The 22,704-nt window shown below is 39.7% G+C and overlaps 1 protein-coding gene across 6 annotated transcripts in view; it reads left to right on the top strand.

The window, feature by feature from the left end:
• Tsga10 (testis specific 10) overlaps nucleotides 1-22,704 on the top strand; it is a 75,161-nt gene that overhangs the window by 17,779 nt on the left and 34,678 nt on the right. For 3 of the 6 annotated variants that reach the window (XM_051204325.1, XM_051204324.1, XM_051204322.1), the window contains exons 4-9: nucleotides 2,075-2,140; nucleotides 3,269-3,436; nucleotides 4,406-4,564; nucleotides 9,293-9,463; nucleotides 9,550-9,627; nucleotides 10,735-10,886. In XM_051204325.1, coding sequence (XP_051060282.1) covers nucleotides 3,386-3,436; nucleotides 4,406-4,564; nucleotides 9,293-9,463; nucleotides 9,550-9,627; nucleotides 10,735-10,886 — 611 coding nt within the window. In that variant the 5' untranslated portion in view covers nucleotides 2,075-2,140; nucleotides 3,269-3,385. The remainder of the gene's footprint in view (nucleotides 1-2,074; nucleotides 2,141-3,268; nucleotides 3,437-4,405; nucleotides 4,565-9,292; nucleotides 9,464-9,549; nucleotides 9,628-10,734; nucleotides 10,887-22,704) is intronic. The other 3 variants (XM_051204327.1, XM_051204323.1, XM_051204326.1) reach the window with 3 other exon arrangements.

The following is a 22,704-nucleotide window of genomic DNA, read 5'->3' as shown; positions in this document are numbered from 1 at the left end:
GCCCTCGGGACTAAGCGTTCAAATACGTGAGCCCATGGGAGCCGTTTTTACTCAAACCACCACGGTCATCTCTCCCAGCTGGAATGTTGTGTCCCTAAAGACAGAGATCTTTACCTGCTTTGTTCACTTCAAGAAAAAAAAAAAAAAAAAAAAAAAAACCTCACGTGCCTTAGAATTCGGGTGGTTATTGTGTAGCTTTTGAGTGCCATAGACAGTATTTGATATATATTTTGACTATTCTCTTTCTCTTTTTGACTAGATTATAAACTCTCCAGGGCAGAAATTTGTGTTTTGTTGTATTTATTGTGTTTCCCAGTATGAATAATTACCACATTGTCAGACACACTGTTCCTTCGGGACAGTTACAATGATTTTTCAGGGTAAGATTATCACTTGTGTCAGCATAAAGGTTATATATGTTTATTGTACAAATTTCAAGTTTCTGGGTGTAGCTCAGTGGTAAAGAGCTGGCCTAGAAAGGTTCAACCTTCAACACCGCCTGCCCACACGATTGTAAACAAGATTTCAGTTCACCTAGAAAACTACAGTTAAGGAAATAATATCCACTACTATTACACTTGTCTCTAGACTCTTCAGTTTACATGCTACTGGTTATTGTTTCATCTGTATGTAAGATATGTGTGTACATCAGCTTTTGAGGAAGTGTCACACTGGATAGTCTGTTTTACTGAGTCTTCACTCTTAACACAGAACAAAAATCTTTACACATTTTTATACTGTGCTTATGTTTTTTTAGTAAGTGCATAGTAGCTGTATTAGTCAGGGTTCTCTAGAGGACCAGACTTGATAGAATGAGTCTAAATATAAAAAGCCCATTTTATGAGTGGTTTATAGGCTGTGGTTCAGTAGTTCATCAATAGCTGTCTGCTAGCACAGAGTCCCAGGATCCAGTAGCTGCTCAGTCCGTGGTGATGCCTCCACTGGCCTTCAGTATATATATGCCAGAGTCCTGAAGTGGGAATGAACTCCCCCGTGAGAACAAGGGCAGGCAGGCAGGCAGGCAGAGGGCAAACACTTGCTTTTCCCTTATGTATAGGTTGCCACCTGAAGGTATGGACCACATTAAAAGTCTGTCTCCCCATCTCAAAAGATCAGCATGTAGAGCGGGTCTTCCTACTTCAAAAGGTTTAATTAAGAAAACTCCCTCCCAGGTGTATCCATCTGCTTAGGGTTACTTAATCCCAGATGTAGTCAGGTTAACACCCAGTAGCATAAAATGGAACAATGAAAATTAATAATTCAGACTTGTTCATAAGATTATACAACCAAAAAAGCAAAAAAAAAAAAAAAAAAAAAAAAAAAAAGATTATACAACCATAGGTTATTTTCCAAACATTAGGACCCCTTAATATTTTATAAACTTCAGTATGACTTCTACAGGAATCTTAGAAGGATAATTAATGGGACTGGGCTTATACTGAATTTTACTCCTAACTAGTGTTTTTGAGACCCTGGGCTTGGTTCCCAGCAAAGATAATTGTTCCAGAGAACTCAAATTTAAAATATAGCATGTGTATCTTAGTTCAGGATAATGAGAAGATGCTAATGAATTATAAATGTAATTTATTTTTGCTGACTTTTAGCAAAGAGCTTATCATAAAAACAGTCACTTGTTTTGAAATATATGTCATAGATGACAGCTGTACTGTAAAACTGAGTATAAGTTCAGTGTCATAAAATTGATGCAAAAGTGTGTTGTGGATTGGGTGAAATGAAGGCATTAGTTTGAGAACTCTACTCCATTCTTTATATTACTTTTCTTTTATAATCTTGGAAATTATAGTCAGTGTCAACATTTTAATCCAGTTAATGGAGAATAATGTGCTACAATACAGTAAGTTAATATTTTATGAAAAATGTTGAGTAAAGGGACCACTTTTTTCACCTGGGTTCTTTTACCACTGAAGGTAGGTAAGCATAAGGGACAGGTTACCTTCTGCTTAAAATAATATCTGTGTACTTTTATTTTTAAATGGCTTCCTTTTTAATACTCTTTCCAGTGAAATCAGTTTAAGCATCTTCAGTATAAATAATAGAATTTCTAATTTTTCAGATTGAACTCATTTGCCAGCAAAATAATATAACAGTATTGGAAGATACAATTAAAAGGCTTAAATCTGTAAGTACATTTTTCATAAATACATGGTAAGCAGTCAGCTTTACTTTGTAAGCTACTAAGAGCATTTTATACACTCTTTGACTCCTGCGTTTGTGAACGTTTCTCTAAAGTCAGTGCCTGCTAAAGGCCCATCTGAAGAGTGTGCCTCCCTGCCTCCCTCCTGCTCATCACTGCATTGTTCTCCTAGAGCCCTGGCTCTCACCCTTGCTAATGCCGTGGCCCCTTAATACATGTTAGGGTAGCCCCAACAATAAAATTATAGTGTCGCCACTTCATAACCGCCATTCTGCTGCTGTTAGGGATTGTAGTGTAAATATCTGTGTTTTCTGATGGTCTTAGGCCACCCCTGCGAAAGAATTGTTAAACCCCAAAGACACCACAACCCATAGGTTGAGAACTGCTGTCCTGGAGGTTGAAAATAACTTTTGGTTGGTTTTAGCAAAATGTTTTTAGCTGTTACTCCATTCAGTATGGTGGCTCCCAAATTTTTAATTTTCAGTATATAAGGTACATTTTTCTATATTTTAAATTTTATGTCTTTCATAATATTTTGTTATAAATTGTTGCCTAGCACCAGTTGATATTTTATTTCTCTAACAATATGAAATGAAAATTCATTGATTTAAACATTTTAGTCTGTCATTTAAAATACTTAAAACACTATCTGAAACATGTCAACTTTTTCTCAGTATTCGTAAAACAAATATTAAAAAAACATTTTAGAAAAGAAGCATTTCTAAATATAACCACGTGAATGGGAGTTCATGGGAGACACCTGAGTGTAGCGACTGTCCAGGATTCATTAGCATAGCCATTCATTGAATGAGTATTGTTATAAAAGTAGCATGTAAAGATTTCCAAAGTCCGTCGTACTGTTTCTAAGATTTGCTTCAGGTCTGGATGTTTCTGAAATCTCATATATATGTTTTCTTCTCAAAGTGTTTAAGTAAATGTAGTATTTTATTCAAATAAAGCGTACAAGAATGATGAAAATTGCTTTAAAATGGTGTTTTGCTTTTTTAAAAATAATTAATTTAATATTTTAAAGACTCCTTTGTGTTTTTTATTTAGAAAACTGTGTTATAATTTAGCTTGAAATAATTGCTTATTTCCCCCCTCCTTGGCAAGATAATTTTAGAGGCTGAGAAAGCACAAAATAAATCTCCTTCTAGACTTGATTCCTTTGTCAAGACTTTAGAAGCAGACAGAGATTATTATAAGACTGAAGCTCAGAATTTGAGGAAAATGATCAGGAATAGATCTAAAAGTCCAAGACGCCCATCTCCATCTTCCCGGGTAGGTTTGGAGAAATTTTTTTCATCTTTTAGTTTGTTTCTCAAGTACTGAATTTTATTTTTTGATTTATCTTATTTGGAAATAATTAATTTGATTCTGTATAAAATGTAATATCAGGGAGGTTGGGAGACAGGTCTCTTTGATGGTACAGTGAAAAACAAGGTTAGCTCTTTAGTCCCAGTACAAGTTGTGGTTATTACAATTTGAGATAAAGTTGTGAAAGAGGTAATTTTGTCGTTGTTCATTATTTCCTTTCATTCTGTAGTCATGTTCACCTAAGTAGAGAATGCGCACTGCCACCCAAAGTAGTGCTTCATCAGTAGTGTGAGTGAAAGCGTACACTAGTGTTCCGTCAGTACTGTGATTAGAAGCGTACACTAGTGTTTCGTTAGTGTAAGTGAAAGCGTACAGTAGTGTTTCCTTAGTGTGAGTGAAAGCGTATACTAGTGTTTCATCATTAGTGTAAGTGAAAGTGTACAGTAGTATTCCATCAGTAGTGTGAGTGAAAGCGTACAGTAGTGTTTCCTTAGTGTGAGTGAAAGAATACAGTAGTGTCCTGTCAGTGTGAGTGAAAGTGTACAGTAGTATTTCCTTAGTGTGATTGAAAGCATACAGTAGTATTTTGTTAGTGTGAGTGAAAGCATACAGTAGTGTTTCGTTAGTATGAGTGAAAGCGTACAGTAGTGTTTCGTTAGTGTGAGTGATAGCGTACACTAATGTTTCGTTAGTGTGAGTGAAAGCGTACAGTAGTGTTCTATCAGTATGGGTGAAAGCGTTTTAGGTCAGGAATGTTAGTGCCCACCTGTTTATCAGCACTTGGGAGGCAGAGGCAGGAGGATCAAGAATTCAGGGCTAGCCCCGGCTTCATAGTGAGTTCAAGTCTAGCTTGGACCATTTGAGACCCTGTCTCAACAAAAGAAAAACTAAATATACAAGAAGAACTTCAGATATCTTAAATAATAATTCTAGGGTGCAAACTGTGATGTAGAGCTTTTGAAGTCAACAACCAGAGACCGTGAAGAACTGAAATGTATGCTGGAAAAATATGAACGTCATTTGGCAGAAATCCAGGGCAACGTCAAGGTGCTTACATCTGAGAGAGACAAGACCTTCATTCTTTATGAGCAGGTAAGCGTGTAAGCACACAGATTTGTAAGTAATGGCAGTCACTTCCAGAGGTTTGCAATTCTTCCTTAGGTCTTATGACCATAATTAAACATGCCAGCCAAATTAATCTGACATTTGGAAATTACATTTTTTTCCTTTTTTTTCATTGTGTTGCTGGGATCAAACCCAGGACCTTGTGCATTTTAGGCTACATCCTTAGCCCAGTGCTCAAGATACTCTTAGTGAAAGGTATTGTATTTCCAGTATAGTAAGTGCAAGCACACCATCTGCCATTCTTACATTTCATTAGAGATTGCACACATGCAGAAAACTTTGCTTTTGGGACAGGAAATGAGGACAGGGGTGCAGCTATGGCTCACTGATGGAGTGCGTGCGTGGGGCCTTGGTCCTTCACACATCACAAAACATTAAAACCAGAACAAAGCAATGACAAAACCATAAAGAGAAAGGAGAGTCTTGAAGGATGGGATGTAGTATGTTTACGGTAAAACCTTTAGGATTTGGTGGGGAGAAGGGTAAGAAATTCTATCAAATCATTTTGAGAACTGCCATAAAACTTGCTTGAATTTAGAGATAAAATAACTTTGTAGTTAACTATACTTTCTATTTAGAACTATATAGCTTTTATTAATAAAATCTTGAACCAAATAGAATTAAATCCTATATATCATAGTATAATTTCTTTGATAAATAACTACAATTTTAAGAAGAGCTATTGCTATCCAGGGCTCTAGAGTTACTACTTTAATAGGCTGTGTAGGTCATGACCCCGTATTTGTCACAGAATATGGGAGCATGAAGGTTTTGCAATAGTGAAATGTTTCTGAATATACAACCAAAATAACTCAAAGGCAAACACATTATAGAGTTGAGGCATAGACCTGTGTCGCGTTGTGTGGCTTTGTTGCAGCCTTGCTTCTTAACACACAGCGTGCACCCTTTGTTTTCTGCATACCATCATACCATGTAAGCCTGATGATGCTCCCTAAAACTGCAGCTCAGATTTGACATTTGTCTGTCCTGAGTTGAAGCACTTCTACTGTACACAGTTTCTACTAAAATGTAATGGTTTAATTGGAAAGCAAGTGCTTTCAATACTTTCCTACTGTCATTCCTTAGCATGCAGTACCAAATCAGTGTATTTTTAGATTGTATTACATTAGAATGATTTCAAAAACTTTTGTTTGAAGCTGTGTGGGGTGGCACAGGCCTTTAATTCCAACACTTGGGAGCCACAGGCACATGGGTCTGTGAATTTGAGGCTAGCCTGGTCTACATTAGAGTTCTAGGCCAGCCTAAACTACATAGTGAGACTCTGTCTCAAGAAATAAAATAAAAAGGAAGTAGAAATAGCTGTTTGGGTTGCTTTCTTAATTTTCATAGAAAATATTAGTTTCATCTTGAGATTAGGATAGAATTAACCATTTCTGAGAAAATATTAGTTTCATCTTGAGATTAGGATAGAATCAACCATTTCTGAGAAAATATTAGTTTCATCTTGAGATTAGGATAGAATTAACCATTTCTGAGGTGGCTCTAAACATAGTTCTCTCATGCTTGTACTACATGCATTTATGCAAAGTAGAATCCCATTGACAAGGATAACTCTGATAAACACTGGAGATGTTCTGTGCCCTAAAGTATGAAGGCTTAACTATTTATCTAGAAATAAACAAAGATATCCATCTCATTGCTATGCAAATTTTCTTCCATCTTTAATAAGTTATATGTATGCCAAAAATTATTTTGGACTACATTTCTTTCTGATTTTTTAATCAGGAAGTTTCTGATTGGTGTACTTATTTCACATACCTAGATACATGTAAAATTTTCTCAAGTGAAAAAACATTAGTGGGAAAAGTTCTCATACGCTAAGGGGTAGAATTAAAGCAGCCCCTGTTTCCATTAGTATATAGTGTAGTTGTGGAGAAAAGAATAGTGTTTTTTATTGGTTTAGTTTTTGTAACTATATTTTTGGTTGTGAACCTAGCCTTTAATGGCTAAGGTTTTGTAACTATAAGCTATCTACTTTAGAGTATATTGTAAGAAATAAAAAGTACACTTTTTTTTTTTTAAAGTTCTAGTGATCAAGGAAATTTTGCCAGAATATATGGCATTTGAGTCCTGAATTATGGTTGGGGCAAGGAAGAGTACCCTGCAGGAACAGGGTGAGACAAAGGAGGAGGGCGGGCAGTAGGACAGGGAGATGGACTAGGGCAGGCTGAATGTGAGGAGGAGGAGGGGCGGTGAAGGCTTGGAAGGGAGATGGACTAGGGCAGGAGTGTGCACCCTGTTTCATAAATGTCCTCATCGTGTCTTCATCTTGAAGGCCATGTGCGGTCTGTGGCAGCTACTCAGTTCTGTCACAGGATGACGCAGCCATTGACAATACATAATAGAGCCTGTTCCAATAAACTTCATGGACACTGACAGTTGAATTTTATATTATGTTTACCATTATGAAAAAATGGTTGTTTTGATTGTTTTCTCTGGGCATTTAAGAAATAGGAAAAATGTTCTTAGCTTATAGATCTATATAAGACAAGGAAGGAGGCTGGTTCTTACCCGTGAGAGCTATGTAGGCTGCCAACTTTTGACCTTTGATGATATCTTAGTAAGGATTTCTATTGCTGTGAAAAGACACCATGACCATGGCAACTCATATAAAGGAACATTTTTTTTTTAAAGAAACTTTTTATTGATTCTTTGTGCATTTCACATCATACATCCCAATCTCATTCATCTCCCCAACCCCTTGCTTCCTCCCTCTGATCTTGCAACTCCCCCCCCACCCCCCCCACCGGAAATACGAAATTTAAAAGTAAAACCAAAATATCCAAAACCAAACAAACAGAATCTCAGCGTGGAAGCTATAATGTGGCTCACTGAGCCCACCGAGTCACACAGTATATCCTGCCTTAAAGAGGTTTAATTCATTATCAAACATGGTGGTGTGGTGCTGGAGAAGGAGCTGAGAGCTCTGCATTTGAGCTACAGACAACAGGAAGTGAACTGTGTACCATACTGAGCACAGCTTGAGCAAAGGAGACCTCAAAGCCCACCCCCACAATGACACACTTCTTCCAACAAGACCACACCTACTCCAACAAAGCCACACCTCCTAATAGTGCCGCTCCCTATGGGGGCCGTTTTCTTTCTGACCACCACACATGGTTTGGTGGGCCTAACTAGGGCTTATACATTTGATTTTTAAGCAATGGACAATTTATTATTTATTGAAAGCAGGGAAATATAACCAATGTAGCCTTTTTTAAAAAATCCAATTGACCTGGTAGCAAATCTTATATAATCTTTCTATATTAGTATCAAATTTTCCCTTCAAGAAAATTAGAGGAGGAAGAACTATGGATTCTTTAGAAAAATGTTATCATGGTCCATGAATGAACAAAGGTGCTATTTGTAGAAATAAATACAGGCACAGATGCCAGATAAACTAAGGAAGATTTGATAAGGTTTAGTTTGGGGCAGGAGAGACAAATGGAAACATTTGAAATTTTGTCTCGAATGACAGAGAATTGTGGAAATCAATAGAAGAGAAACAAACCATTGATAGTTTGAGAGAAAGTTCTGAGTTTGGTTTGGGAAGGTGGAGTAAGGTGGTATATGTTTAGATTGTAACTGCCACCTAGTAGTATTCATTTAGAACTGGATAAGGGAGAGAGGCAGGTACTGAATATGCAGCGCTAGAAGTCACCTTCTTAGAGCCGAGCTTTGAGCCTTCAGCATGGATGAGAAAGTTCCACAATAGAGCAGAGATGTCAAGATGTAATCTTCAAGAGGCAGGGAAGAACCCTTGAAAGATAGAGACCAGGACACAAAGGGAGAAACGTCTTGGACCAGTGTGGATGTTGCCATAAAATTAAGGGGAACAGGAACTGAGCAAAGTTCATTACAGTTGGTAAGCTCCTCCTGCAGTGGTGGTGGCTTGAGGGATAGGGGCAGGTTGCCCTGGGGTGACATTGTGGATGTAATTGGCAATGGATAAAGATTGCCTTTAAAAACAGCCTGACAGAGGAAGAAAAACATGGCACGGTGGATGGGGGTAGGAGGACTAGGTGACATGTCATCCAGCTAAGGGAGAACTCTCCGTGATGAAGGTGATGGGTGCTTGCCGGGAACCAGAGTAGAAAGAGCCAGTGTCAGGGGCAGTACTCAGGAAAGTTAGGAATGTGGTGAAGTCTAAGCTGAACCTGGAGACCTGGAGACCTGGAGACCAGGTTAGAGTCAGGAAACTAAAGAGAGAAATGAAATCATCTGTAGCCTTGCAGCAGGTCAGAGGCCTCAGGACCGTTTAGTGTTCAGAGAGCACGTTGGGGTGTAAGTGGAACTTTCTGTCAGGGTAAAAGTAGCCAGGACAATAGTGTATATAGAGATAGAGCAAATATAGAGAAAGAAAGATTAGCACTGTGGACTTCTCATTAGACACACATTCCACCTCAGCCGTGCCAACTTCAGATTTATTTTTCAGAGTGTGTAAGTGGAATATGCCAAGTCTGTTTCTTAGCTACACACACACAGTACACAACAACACATATACATTTAAATTTGCTTGCACTTATTTGTGAACTCTTGAAAATAAAAATTCTACCATTTCCTTATTTTCTTGCTTGCGTATTTCAGGTTTAATTTTAACTGACTGGATATAAGATACTGCATGTGTAGTTCAAAGTTTTCTTTTTGTAAAAATTCTGTGTATTTTTGTCATAGGCACAGGAAGAAATTGCTCGACTTCGAAGAGAAATGATGAAAAGCTGTAAGTCTCCCAAATCAACTACAGCACATGCTATTCTTCGTCGGGTAGAGACAGAAAGAGATGTGGCCTTCACTGATTTACGAAGAATGACCACAGAGCGAGATAGTCTGAGGGAAAGGCTAAAGGTGTGCAGTTTTTTTGCCTGTCTTCGTCAGTTCAGTCCAAGTGCAGTGACACTGACCGTGCTTTGTTGTGTTTGTGTCTTAAACAGATTGCTCAAGAGACAGCGTTTAATGAGAAGGCTCACTTGGAGCAAAGGATAGAGGAGCTGGAGTGCACAGTTCATAACGTAAAACAAACCCTCTTTGGCTCTCCTTCCCATAGCCTCCCCTTTTCTCACTTTACTGTACTAGGTACCTTTTTATTTATTTTTCTAAGAGTGTGCTTATAGTCCTAAAATACTTACGCTGGTATGTATGAAGTGTCTGTGTTATTTTCATAACCCTGTTACCTTTTCACTTAATTCTTCCTCTCTAGAAACATGAATGCAGCTTTTTATTTTTGTTGTATTTGGTTGCAAAGCATTTTTGTTTTTATTGTTAGGATGTAGCCTCAGGATTTTTAGGAAATTAATTGACTATTTTGGGAGGGGGGGTACAAGGTCTCACTGTGTAGAACCCATGATTCTGCAGCTTCAGCCTCCCGAGTGTTAGCATTATAGTACCGCTACACTTGTTTAAAATTTCAGTTTTTTTCATTTCCCTGTTCTATTAAAGATAATCTCACCAAATATGAGTATATCAAGTGTGTTCCAGATACATGTTAGCATTGTTCCAGGTACATAAAGAGTTAAGGTCTGAATGTACAGATAAATTCATTTGAGGTATTTTGTTATAATAAGTAAAATACAGAGAGAAGAAAAAGAATTTTATTTTCATAATCCTATTCTATGTGTAATGTATTAATCTTGGGTAACATAAATATATATGTATAGTCAAATTGAACCAGATTGAGAAAGGTAGACTGATAATACTGAGATAGATAGGCTTTATAGAAAAACTCTATTGTTTTTATTCCTATTATATTTTATCTATATAAAACCTTCCACAGGCTGGGTGTTGGTGTGCACGCCTTTAGTCCCAGCACTTGGGAGGAAGAGGCAGGTGGATCTCTGTGAGTTTGAGGCCAGCCTGGTTTACAGAACTAATTCCAGGACAGGCTCCAAAGCAATACAGAGAAACCTTGTGTTGAAAAACCAAAATAATAATAATAATTAAAAAAAATGAATGAATGAATGAATAAATAATAAACCTTCCACAGTGTTCAGGTCTGCCCTAGTTGATTGTATCATGTGTAAATTCTGCATAAGCTGCAGTTTTTAGGAGTGTGTCTCTGCTGCTAAGACCAGTAAGACTACTTAATGATAGCAGTTAACTGTGCCATTCTACTTGTGTAGCTTGATGATGAGCGTATGGAACAAATGTCAAATATGACTTTGATGAAGGAAACCATAACCACTGTGGAAAAAGAAATGAAATCATTAGCAAGAAAGGCAATGGATACCGAGAGTGAACTTGGCAGACAGAAAGCTGAGAATAATTCTTTGAGGTAAAAATACATTGCTGTTAAACAACCAACAGTTTGGTATACTTAATTGCTCTGCTTTATAGTACATTTCATAATGAATATTTAATTATCTGTTATTTTCAGTTTATGAAAAGGCTCATAGTAGTCAGATGTAGAAACCTCAGCAACATGTAATGGTGTCTCCCAAAATCACTCAGCCAGGAAACACACTCAACACTCATCTTAATCTTATGTTTGCAACATGTGTCAAGTTTAATCAAGTAGCTTTTAGATAGCCGTCTGAGAACTGAGACATTTATCCTTAGTATTTATTGTTTAATTTATTTACTGTTATAACTTTAAATTCTGTTCTGAGGTTTGAACAATTTGAGGAAGCCCACACTTGAAAGCTTAGGGAAAGGATGGTTTCCAACACGGGAGGAACTTGATTAGCTCTTCCATTACACTGGGGTAGTGGCAGAGGCCACTGAGGCAGTGTGTAGGCAGGAAGACGCCTCTATATTTGAGTTCCTACATTAGTATTTGTTGATGTGAAACAAAGCTACTTAAGTTTCAGTAGAGTTGAAATTCTCTCTATCTGATACATGAAAATCGTTAGCTGGTGTGAATGCGAACATATCATCAAATCTATAGATAATCATTGGATCACATACGAGTCCCCAGAGTCTGCCCTTGATCTTCCCAGGACCAGTGGTGCAGAGGAGGGATCGTTTGCCAGGACTCCCTTCTTTTCCTTGGAAAACTTTTTCTTCCTTAGAAGACTACTGTAAGCTCACACAAGAATGGAAGTAATACCAGAGCAAGAAAACAGAAAAGAAAACTTGGGAGAATAAAAATAAGTAATAAAGGATTAAAATCACCTATGACTCCATGACCCATGGAAAAAGACTAGTGTGGGACTGCTTCCAGTCAGAGATCAGTCCACGTGTAGCATGGGAGTGTCCTTTGTAGCAGAGCTCAGCTTTTGGCCATTTGTATCTGGCCTTCAGTTTCAGCACATAGGGTTTCTGTTATTAGAAAACATTTTAGTGTTTTATAATACTCTAATGGAGAGATGGGTAGTAATCTGGGTATAGTGGTGTGTTTTGTTCCTTTGGAGCAGGGTCTTGTCGTGTGGCTAGCTTAGTACTGTCCTGCAGTGCAGTGTAATGTAGTGTAGGGCAATGCAGTGTAGTGTAATGTAGTGTAGGGCAGTGCAGTGTAATGTAGTGTAGGGCAGTGTAATATAGTGTAGTGTAATGTAGGGTAAGGCAGTGCAGTGCAGTGCAGTGCAGTGTAATACAGTGCAGTGTAATATAGTGTAGTATAGTGCAGTGCAGTGTAGTGTAGGGCAGTGTAATATAGTGTAGTGTAATATAGTGTAATGTAGTGTAGTGCAGGGCAGTGCAGTGTAATGTAGTGCAGTGTAATATAGTGCAGTGCAGTGCAGTGCAGTGTAGTGTAATGTAGTGCAGTGCAGTGTAATGTAGTGTAATGTAGTGTAGTGCAGGGCAGTGCAGTGCAGTGCAGTGTAGGGCAGTGTAATATAGTGCAGTGTAATGTAGTGTAATGTAGTGCAGTGCAGCACTGCAATGTGCTGGGCAGGGTTGCCCAGCAGTTTCAGGGATTTTTTTTGCTGTAGATTTATATGGAAACTTTTATTGAAGCATAGCTGAAACATATGCACTAAAATGTCAATATTTTATATATTGGTTGGAAAAACTGGACCTTTAAAGCCATCACCACAATCAAGATTCCGGCCTTATTCTGCACTCTTAAGTCTCTAATTTTTCACACAATTCTTAGTTGATTCCTAGTTGAGCATTGATTTTGTTTCAGACATACAGAGATTTGGATTTTCTAAAATTTTAAACCAGGGAAACTGTGTATGTTGTTAATCAGGTCCATTTCCCTCAGTGTTGTTTTGAGGTTTGTTCTTCATGCATTATGTCGTATGTAATGTATGTATACTCTGGCTGCTGAGCTGAGCTCTGTTTTATGGCTATGCGTGTTGGCAGTTGCTTTGGGGTTATGATAAACAAAGCCACTAAGCTCTTCCCTATCCGAGTTTGTGTGGACATACATTTTTATTCCTCTGATCAGCAGAGAAATAATGCTGAGTTATGTGATACAATTTCCTTTTCGGTGTGGCTGAGGTACTGTGTATTTACTGTAGCAGTGGTGAGTTTTTCAGTAGTTACATTTCCTCACTGATATTTGATATGCAGTTCATGTATAGCACAGCTATTTATCTTTGTTGTATACTTGCATTTAAATTTTTTACAATGGCTTTTTAAGCATTATTGTAGAATAACTGTTGACTGAAATTGTATGAAAAGAATACAGTATAATGTTTTGATACATGTGCATGGTGGAATGATACTTTGGTGAGCTAGCTGATGTATTCACTATGTCTCGGTCCTGTTTATGCAGGTAAGTACTTACTGTTGGCATGTTGGCAATGCTCTAGCTCTCTGTTCCTTTCCTGTTGTCTTTGTGTCTTTGTGTATGGAGGCCTCAATTCCATTACCTTTTGTGCATTACACTTGGCTCTTTGTGGTTATCATGAGTTTCACTGTTACATTTTATATGTACGGCAGCCTTTTAAACTGGTAACATTATCATTCACATGGAAGTGCAGATACCTGTTGGAGATAAATATTCTTCAGTGCATATGCACATTAGTGGCTTGGCTAGATCATTTTGGTAGCTGTATCTCTCAGTGTTTGAAGTACTTTGAAGAACACTCAGCCATAAGTGGAATGTCTCCAACAAATCCCTCCCCTCAGAGCTCAGGGATCTCCCCAGAAGCAGCGGAAAGAATGTAAGAGCCAGAGGGGATGGAGGACACCAAGAAAACAAGGCCTCTAAATCAGCAAGAGCAAAGCTCCTGTGAACTCACAGAGGCTGGAGCTGCTAGCACAGGGCCTGCGCGGGCCTGCACAGGCCCTGTGTGTGCTGTGCTTCCATAGTGATTTTATGAGATCCCCGAGAGTGAGAGTGAGTGGCCTTCCCTCGGGCTCTTTCCCTTCTGTTGTTTGTCTTGTCCAACTTTGATGTGATAGTTGTTGTTTTATCTTGTAATATTTTTAACATCTCTGAGAAGCCTGTTCTTTTCTAATGAGAGACAGGAAGAGAGTGGATCTGGATGGGAGGGAGGTGGGGAAGGGCAGAGGAGGAGTTTAAAAACAAGAAAAACACAAAACAAATACCATAAATGAAATAAAATGGTAGCTATTTCATAGGAGCAAAATGGTTGTGCAGTTTTGATCTGTAAAGCCCATATCTAGATGTTTATGTTTTCCCCAGAAGTCAGGCATCTTTAAGTGTCACCCTGCAGAGTGAATATTAGCTCTCTTGAGGGTTCTATAGGTCTCTAGTCCTTCGTGCCTCCTCTTTTTCTTCTCACAGTATTTCTGAATGTCATATCTTTGAGTTCACAGAAAATTCCTTCTTGTCACATTGGTTGTTAGTGCTATTTCCTTTTTAATCTTGATTATTTTTATTTTAAGCCCGGAATTTCTGTTGGGCTCCTGTTAATAATTTTAACAATTTTAATGTATCTGTTGAATATTTTATTTGTACATTGTTTTCCTGATTTCATTAACATGTCTATTTATGTTCTCTTGATTAACTGTCATAATAATTTACTTTAAATTTTTGGTCATACACCTTCTAGATTTATATTTTTTAGGGATTGTGTCAGGTTTCTGTGTTTTTTGTTGTTGTTGTTTTTTTGTTTGTTTGGTTGGTTTTGTTTGGTTCTTGCTTTGTGTTGATGGCCACATATCTGCTAGCCGAGTTTCAGTAGGGAAGCATTGTCATACAGTGGTGGGTACAGCACCCAGTTCACACTCTGGTGAAGGTGTAGTCTCATGCAGCATCTCAGTTGGGTTAGTGTCAGCACAGCCATGGCTGTGAATGTCTGAGTGATGGAGAGGGCATTGCAGTTCTTGTTGTTGTTTGCTCTCTCTCCAAGGAGAGAGGCATCTGTCTCGACACTAGTGTAGTATGCAGCACTCATGGGGTAGCCCCAGAGCCCAGGTCTGGAGCATCAGTCACTGTGCTTGGCTGCTTTTGCTGCAGGGATGGAATCACAAATATGTTTGCTGCATTAATGGTAGTGAACTTTGAGTGGTGCCTGGAGGACTTGGTGTAGAAGTCAGACGTATGTTGGAATGACAGTGACTCTAGAGCTTAGGGCATCAGCCTCTCAGTTTGATGATATACAAGATATCTGGGACTGGGGTTTGTGGGGCAGTGGCAGAGCTACAGCGTGTAGTGTAGGCATATGCATAACTCATGAATAGTGTAGGCATATGCGTAACTCATGATGACAGGCCAGGGGTAGCACGAATAGTAAAACCCAGAGACCGATACTGGAGTTCAGGCTGAAGGTCAGATAAGCAAAGCAGCCAGCCACTAGCTCCTACATCTACCTCAGACCCAAGTGGGTGACCTGTGTGCACTTTTCCTCCGAGTGCAGTCCAGACCACTGTTCTCTCCTCAGGGTGGCTGTGGCTCTGCAGCTGCTTTTTATGCCTCTCAAACCCTGAGATGAAAGGCGTGCGATCCCAAGTGCCGAGATCATCTTTGTGTGAGCTGTTTCTCTTTAGGACTGGATCAGTTTCATGTGGCTCCGTGTGGCCTTGAACTCAGAGATCTATCTGCTTGCCTCTTGAGTGCTGGGATTAAAGGTGTGTGCCACCACTGCCTGCCTCTGTGGCTAGCTAGTATGGCTGCTGGAATTAAAGGTGTATTTTACCAGTGCCTGGCTCTTTGGCTTGTGGCTAGCTTTGCCTTCTGTACCCTCAGGCACGCTTTAATAAATCAAATAACGTCTCACCACACCCAGGGCAATGTCAGTTTGAGGAAGTGATGTTTCTAGTGACTGGGCTGTAAACTTGCCCAGATCACTTACGGCTCTGTGCTTTGGAGGAGTCACCACAGTCCAAGAACAGTAGGGGGTAAGGCTGAAGCAGCCTCTCCCCATTTAGCTGGCCTATGGTAGGGTTGATGGTGGCTACCTTCATGGTGAAAGTTGTCAATGTCTTATGCAGAATAGGTCACAAGGGACCAAGGCAGCAGCCACCACAAGGCTGATGATCTTGGTACCTCCAGATGGCCCAGGTATGCTGTTCTCTCCCAGAAACCCATTCTAAATAGTTACTTGTGTGTGTGCGCGTGCATGCATGCATGCTTGTGTGTGTGTGTGTGTGTGTGTGTGTGTGGTAGAAAGATGAAGGTTGGACTTTTCTGCCATGTTGTCTTTGATTTTGATTTTGTTTTGTTTTCTGCGTCAGCCTTCTAAATTTTGTGATCACAGACCTGGGCCACCCTGACCTGCCCTGTTGTTAAAGTTGTTGTTTTTTTGTTTTTTTTTAGAATGGCAGTCTGTGCTATGGAACTCTATACTGGTTGTCTTAATTTGCTTCTTATTGCTGTAATAAATAACATGACCAAAAGTAACTTGAGAAAGAAAGGGTTTATTTAGCTTACAAATACTGTCCATTGAGGGAAGTGAAGGCAGGAATTTAAGCAGAGGTCATGGGAAAAAATCTATTTACTGTTTTGTTCCTTATGGTCCATTAAGTTTTCTTTTTTATACACTCCATAACCACTTAAGGATGGCATCACCTAGGCCTGCCACATCAATTATTAATTAAGAAAATGTTGTGTAGATTTTCCTACAGGCCAATCTTATGGAGGCATTTTTTACAATTAAGATTCTCTCATTTGAGCTGGGCAGTGGTAGCGTACACCTTTAATCCCAGCACTTGGGAGGCAGAGGCGGACAGATCTCTGAGTTCAATGCCAGCTTGGTCTACAAAGTGAGCTTCAGGACAAACAGGGCTACACAGAAACCCTGTCTCAAAAAACAAACAAAAAAAGATTTTCTCTTTTTTTGTCTAGGTTTGTGTCAAGTTAACAAAAACAACCAACACACTGATTTTTAGAGGGGCTCTGTCTTAGCTTTCAGTCTAATAGTGTGCAAGAGGTTCAATATCTATGCATTATGCTAACGGCTTTTTTTTCTGTTGTGTTTGATGGTCATTCCCGTGTGAGACATGTGGTTTGGATTTACATTTCCTTAATGAGTGATGATATTGAGCATCCCTTCCTATGTGTCTTGATTATTTGTGGGGCTTCTTTGGAGAATTGTCTTCTCTGAGTCCATTGTCTCCCTTCTCTTTATTGGCATTTACTCATTGCATATGGTACTAGTTTCATGTGGATATGAACATGCATACTGTAATCATGTCCCTTCCCCACATAGAGCTCCACTCTTCCTTTGCCCCCTCTTCTCAGGAGCCGCCATTGTGCTCTAGACACTTTGCTTCTACTTTCATGTCATGTGTGCATACATGGTTTTATGTACCTATATAAAATCTAGGGACTACAGATTAGAAAGAGTATGGTATTTGTCTTCCTGGACCTAACAGTTCACTTAGTATAATGACCCCCAGTTGATTCTGTTTTCCTATAAATAGCATAGCTTCATTCTTTTTTATGACTGCATACAATTCCACTGTGTATACATTTTCTTATCCATTCCTCTGTACTTAGTTGGTTCTGTCGTTTCCCCATAACTGTTGTGAATATACTTGGTGATGATGATGATTGGTGTGTGTATGTACATGTGTGTATACGTGCACCACAGTGTATGTTCAGAGGTTAAAAGCATGGGTGGTAAGTGCCTTTACCTACTGAGCTATCTTGCTAATTTAGTAGTTGTTTTTCATATGCAAAAATGGGCATATGAGAAAAACAACATATTAGGTAGCTTAGTGAATATCTTGGGGGATTTTCTCTGGTGTATTTCTGACACTTGAATCACAAGATTCTGGAATAGTTAGATTTATTTTTGCGAGTGTCCCATGTACTTGCTCTGTAGCAGAGGATAATCTTGAACTCATGATCCTCCTGCCTATGCACTCCCAGGGGCTAGGATTATAGTTTACTACTGCCGTATCTTTGAATGCCTACTGCAAACTTTGGTTTAGCTGATTAGTGATTTATTCAGTTGATTATTTCAACAACTACATATAGTTTCCCATTTTCTACTCCATTCCTTATGTAGGTCTCAAGTGTTTTATAGAGATATTTTTAGAAAAGAAAATATATGGCTGTAGTGTAGCTTTAATAATTCAAGGATTACAACTGCACATAGTAATGTTTTACATATGCTTAAGTGTGGAAAATGCAAACCTTTTTTTTTCTTCTTTTTTTAACCTTTTTCTTTTATAACATCTGTTTTGTCAAATTTTCATCTTTGTGTTTTTTGGTGAAGTAAATGAAACTTTTGAGAACTTTTAAATGTACTTGTTTTATTTTATGCTTATATGCTTTGCCTGCATGTATTATGTGTACATCTGGTGCCTGTAGATGTCAGAAGAGGGTATCAGATCTCTGGAACTGGAGTTACAGATGGTTGTGTACCATCCTATGGGTACTGGGAACCAAACCCAGATTCTCTCAAAGACGAACAAGTGCTTTTAACCACCGAACCATATGTCATAGTTAAGGTTTTATTGTTGTGATAAAACTGTGACCAAACAAGTTGGGGAGGAAAGGATTTACTTAGCTTACACTTCCACATTGTAGCCCGTCATTGAAGAAAAGTCCGGACAGGGTCTCAAACAGGGCAGGAATATGGGGGCAGAGCTGATTCAGACCATGGAGGATGCTGCTTATTGGCTTGTGTCAAGCGCTATCACCTTGCCTGCAAGAACGACGCTCAACAACAGGATTCTTCTGCAGCTATGTTTAATAGCGCGGCTCATTACAGCAAGTTGAGGGAAGACCCCGAGGAGGAAAAAGGGCTCTGCTTATATAGAGGAGCTGTGTTCGTTACTGACAGTTGCAGAGGAGCTGTGTCCGTTACTGACAGTTGCAGCCTGCAACGGTCATAACGGTCACCCCATGACGTGGTTCGCACATCCGCGCCTTGCTGGCTTATGGACAGGAAACCAGCACCATCTTTGGGAATGGCACCGGTGGCTCTCTACATCTCCCCTTTTTTGTTTTATAAACGCAACAGGCAAGGGTAGTGGTCTGATCTCCAGTAATGAGATGGACATTGTAATGACCCTGAATCCTGGTAGTCAGCCAAGTCAGTGCCATACCCGTCCGGCATCTTTTCCCTGGAGGTGGGGCCTTGGACACCAACCCACATGCAACCAGACTTGCCCTTCTCGGAGCTGCTCATGGCCAGAGTCAACACGGAGTGCAGTGCTAAGCCAAACAACCTGAGCGTGAAGAATTTATTACAGTAGGCTAAACTAAAGAAGCACCTGTCTGCGTGCAATGGGAAAAAACCTCTCAGAGCATTAGGGCTGTTTCTGGTAAAAAATGGACACCCTAACCTGGTGCAATGTCATAGAAGACTCAGGGTGCAAGGGCTGTCCTATTGGACAATTAATGTCCATTTTTGAACATGCTTAGCCACACAGTGGGAGAGGAGCCTATCTCCATAGCAGCTAGGGCTTGAGTGATAACCACTTTGTCATGTGTCTGTTGAGCACGTAGCTTACACACCAACCACAGCAGGAGTACCACCCCACCACATAACAGCAGGCCAACCCCATTACACCCGCCCATTCCTTAAAGTGGGAAAAAGCGGTGGAGATCCAGGAGAAGGATCCTTCTGATAGAGAGGCGTCCACATGGGTGGAATTCACATGGACGATGGCCATTCGAAGTTGGTCCATCAGGCTATCAAATTCTCCTGTCCATTCACCTAAAAGATACTGAAAAAGTTGTTTAGAAAGGTTTGCAGCTCTTGTATAATTTTCATATTGTACACTGGTGACACATAAACTGGAATATTTCCATTGACAGCCCAGTTGGGCTAGCTGCCAGAGTGTGTCAATTTGTTCCTGCACCAAATCAATTATCTGACTACCATCAATCCTCCTTTTAATCATGAATCAATGGAGGCCTGTGATTGGCTAAGATCATGCCATATGGCTTCCCATTCCAAATATTGCCACATAGTGAGGCATGCTTTTGTGACAAACATCTAGTCTGCAGGGGTCATAGCCATAGCAGACAGTCTCTCTACTTGTGAGGAGGTGTAGTTAGCATTAATGCCATGAGCACGGACAGATTCAGCCAATTCCTTAACCTGCTTATGTTCCAAAGGTTGATGAGTACGATTTCCATCCTCCTCAAAAACAGGAAACATCTGAGTTAACTGGAAGGGTGCTTTGTTCAGCTGTTTTGAATGTAGGATCACCTGGTACTGTTTCAGGCGGTCTGGCTTGCTCAAACCACATTAGTCTGGAAGGAATCCACAGCCTTTTATTTCCTGTTGAAACAAAAATAGAAATCCTTTTCCCCAGTAACTTGTCCTTGAACTTAAATTTTGGAGTCAAACATTTTTAAAATATATAAATTGAATTAATCCAGCAACATTTCCTTTAACAGTTGTTTCCTTAGCAGTCAAACAATACAAAGACAATATAATACCGTACAGTATCCAGATTCTCTCCATCTGTGGCTTTTTTATTATTCTGTTTCTTTTCTATTTTATTTTTTTAATTTTTATTTTTTTGATCAGTCTCTCGGGGCTCTTTCACTTTCTCTTTGCTAGCCTTTTTCTTTTTGCGCGCACCCAACTTTTAGTGACGTTCTGCTTCTGACATGCTCTCCTGATAGCATGTCTATCAGAACTTACCTTATTTTGTTACCTATCTGCCACAGTTCTGAATCCTCTCCAGCTGACTGAAGGGTCCCCCTTGTACCGCTGATGTCAGGTTCCCGGGTTTCGGCACCACTTGTCGAGCGCTATCGCCTTGCCTGCAAGAACGACGCTCAACAACAGGATTCTTCTACATCTATGTTTATTGCACGGCTCATTACAGCAAGTTGAGGGAAGACCCCGAGGAGGAAAAAGGGCTCTGCTTATATAGAGGAGCTGTGTCCGTTACTGACAGTTGCAGAGGAGCTGTGCCCTTTACTGACAGTTGCAGCCTGCAACGGTCATAACGGTCACCCCATGACGTGGTTCGCACATCCGCGCCTTGCTGGCTTATAGACAGGAAACCGACACCATCTTCGGGAATGGCACCGGTGGCTCTCTACAGGCTTGCCCCCCGGCTTGCTCAGCCTGCTTTCTTGTAGAACACAGGACCACCATCCCAGGAGTGGCCTCATCCATTGATGACTGGACGCTCCCACTTCAATCATTAATGAAGAAAATGGCCCGCAGGCTTGCCTCGGTCAGTCTTGTGGAGGCGTTTTCTCAACTGAGGCTCCTTTCTCTCAGATGACTACATCATGTGTCAAGTTGACATAAAATTAGCCAGGACAGCATCTCTCCAGACCCCCTTGCAGAACTTTATCAAGAATTAGTGTTACCTGCTTTCTGCTCCCTGGCCTAATAATTTACTTATGTGGCCTAGAACTTGGAATTTATTTTACTACCTTAAAATACAATTTGTAAGTAGTTACAAAAATGTCAGGCAGTAGTGACACATGTCTTTAACCCTAAAACTTGGGAGGCAAAGGCAAGTGGATCTCTGTGAGTTTGAGACCAGCCTGGTCTACAAAGCAAGTTCCAGGACAGCTGAGGCTACTCAGAGAAACCTTGTCTCAAAAACAAAAACTGCAAAAGTATAGAAAAGATCATTTATTCTTTGTCCATTTTAAACAATATCACATTTTACATAATTAGACTACAGTATCAAAATCAGAAAATCCACATTGGCACAAGTGTGTGTATAGTTCTATGTCATTTTATCATATAAATATTTAATGTTAGCGAACACATTAAAAAATAAAGAATTATTCATTCCTACAAAGTTATTTTTTGTGGCACTTCTTATAGTCATACCTCATCCCTTACCCCCAAATGCCTTACATCTGGTACTCACTAATCTATTTTATAATTATACATTTATAAGCCAAATAATTTTTAAAATGGTATAAACTTATACCATTTCAAGAATGGTATCAATCTAATCATATGGATATAGTTTTTTCGACAAGTTTAAATCCATCTAAAATCCTTTATTGGGACCATATGTGTGCTGTTCAGAGAGGCTCTGGGTGGTTCCTTCTCTTTTGTGCTGTGACCTGCATAGGCTTTCCGAGCCTTGGGGAGAACCTGGGTCACCAGAAAGTGGAAATAGAACTACTGATCTTTGAAGCTGTGTCTGTGAACTTTACCCTGGGGGGTGCTGTTTGGGACCCTCCCCAGAAGATCCTCTACAGAGACATGATGTGGGTAACCTTCTAGAGCATGGCCTCTGAAGCAAAAATGTGAATACCAGAACATTGAAGATGGCTACACAAGTCCCAGGTGATATATAAGAAGTCAAGTTGCAGAGGAAATCTTGTGAAGTGTGTCCTCTGTGGTACAAAAATGGATAGCCAGAACATTGAAGATGGCTACACAAGTCCCAGGTGATATATAAGAAGTCAAGTTGCAGAGGAAACCTTGTGAAGTGTGTCCTCTGTGGTACAAAAATGGATAGCCAGAACATTGAAGATGGCTACACAAGTCCCAGCAAAAGTCAAAGATACTTTGAACATAAAGTGAGGAAACGATCTGTGAAGACACTAGATTGTTTTTTGAACAAAAAAACTTCTGCATGAGAAATCAATCCCTCACTGTATGTGGATCCTCATTTGTCATTCATCCCCAAACTTGACCTTCAGAACTCATACAGACAATAAACGATATGATTATGAGGAAAATGGAGCAAAATGTGCTGTGGTGGCAAATCTTGGTTGTCAATTTCGAGACACCTGGGAAGAGGGAACCTCAGTTGAAGAATTGCTTTCATTAGATTGTCCTGTGAGCATGTCTGTGGGGCATTGGGGTTGCTGGTTGGTAAGGGAGGGCCCAGCCCAT

This window comes from Phodopus roborovskii, unplaced genomic scaffold (assembly GCF_943737965.1).
Source record: "Phodopus roborovskii unplaced genomic scaffold, PHOROB, whole genome shotgun sequence".
NCBI lineage: Eukaryota > Metazoa > Chordata > Mammalia > Rodentia > Cricetidae > Phodopus > Phodopus roborovskii.
The sequence above is the reverse complement of the archived record's forward strand: the minus strand, read 5'-3'. Positions and strand labels throughout refer to the sequence as shown.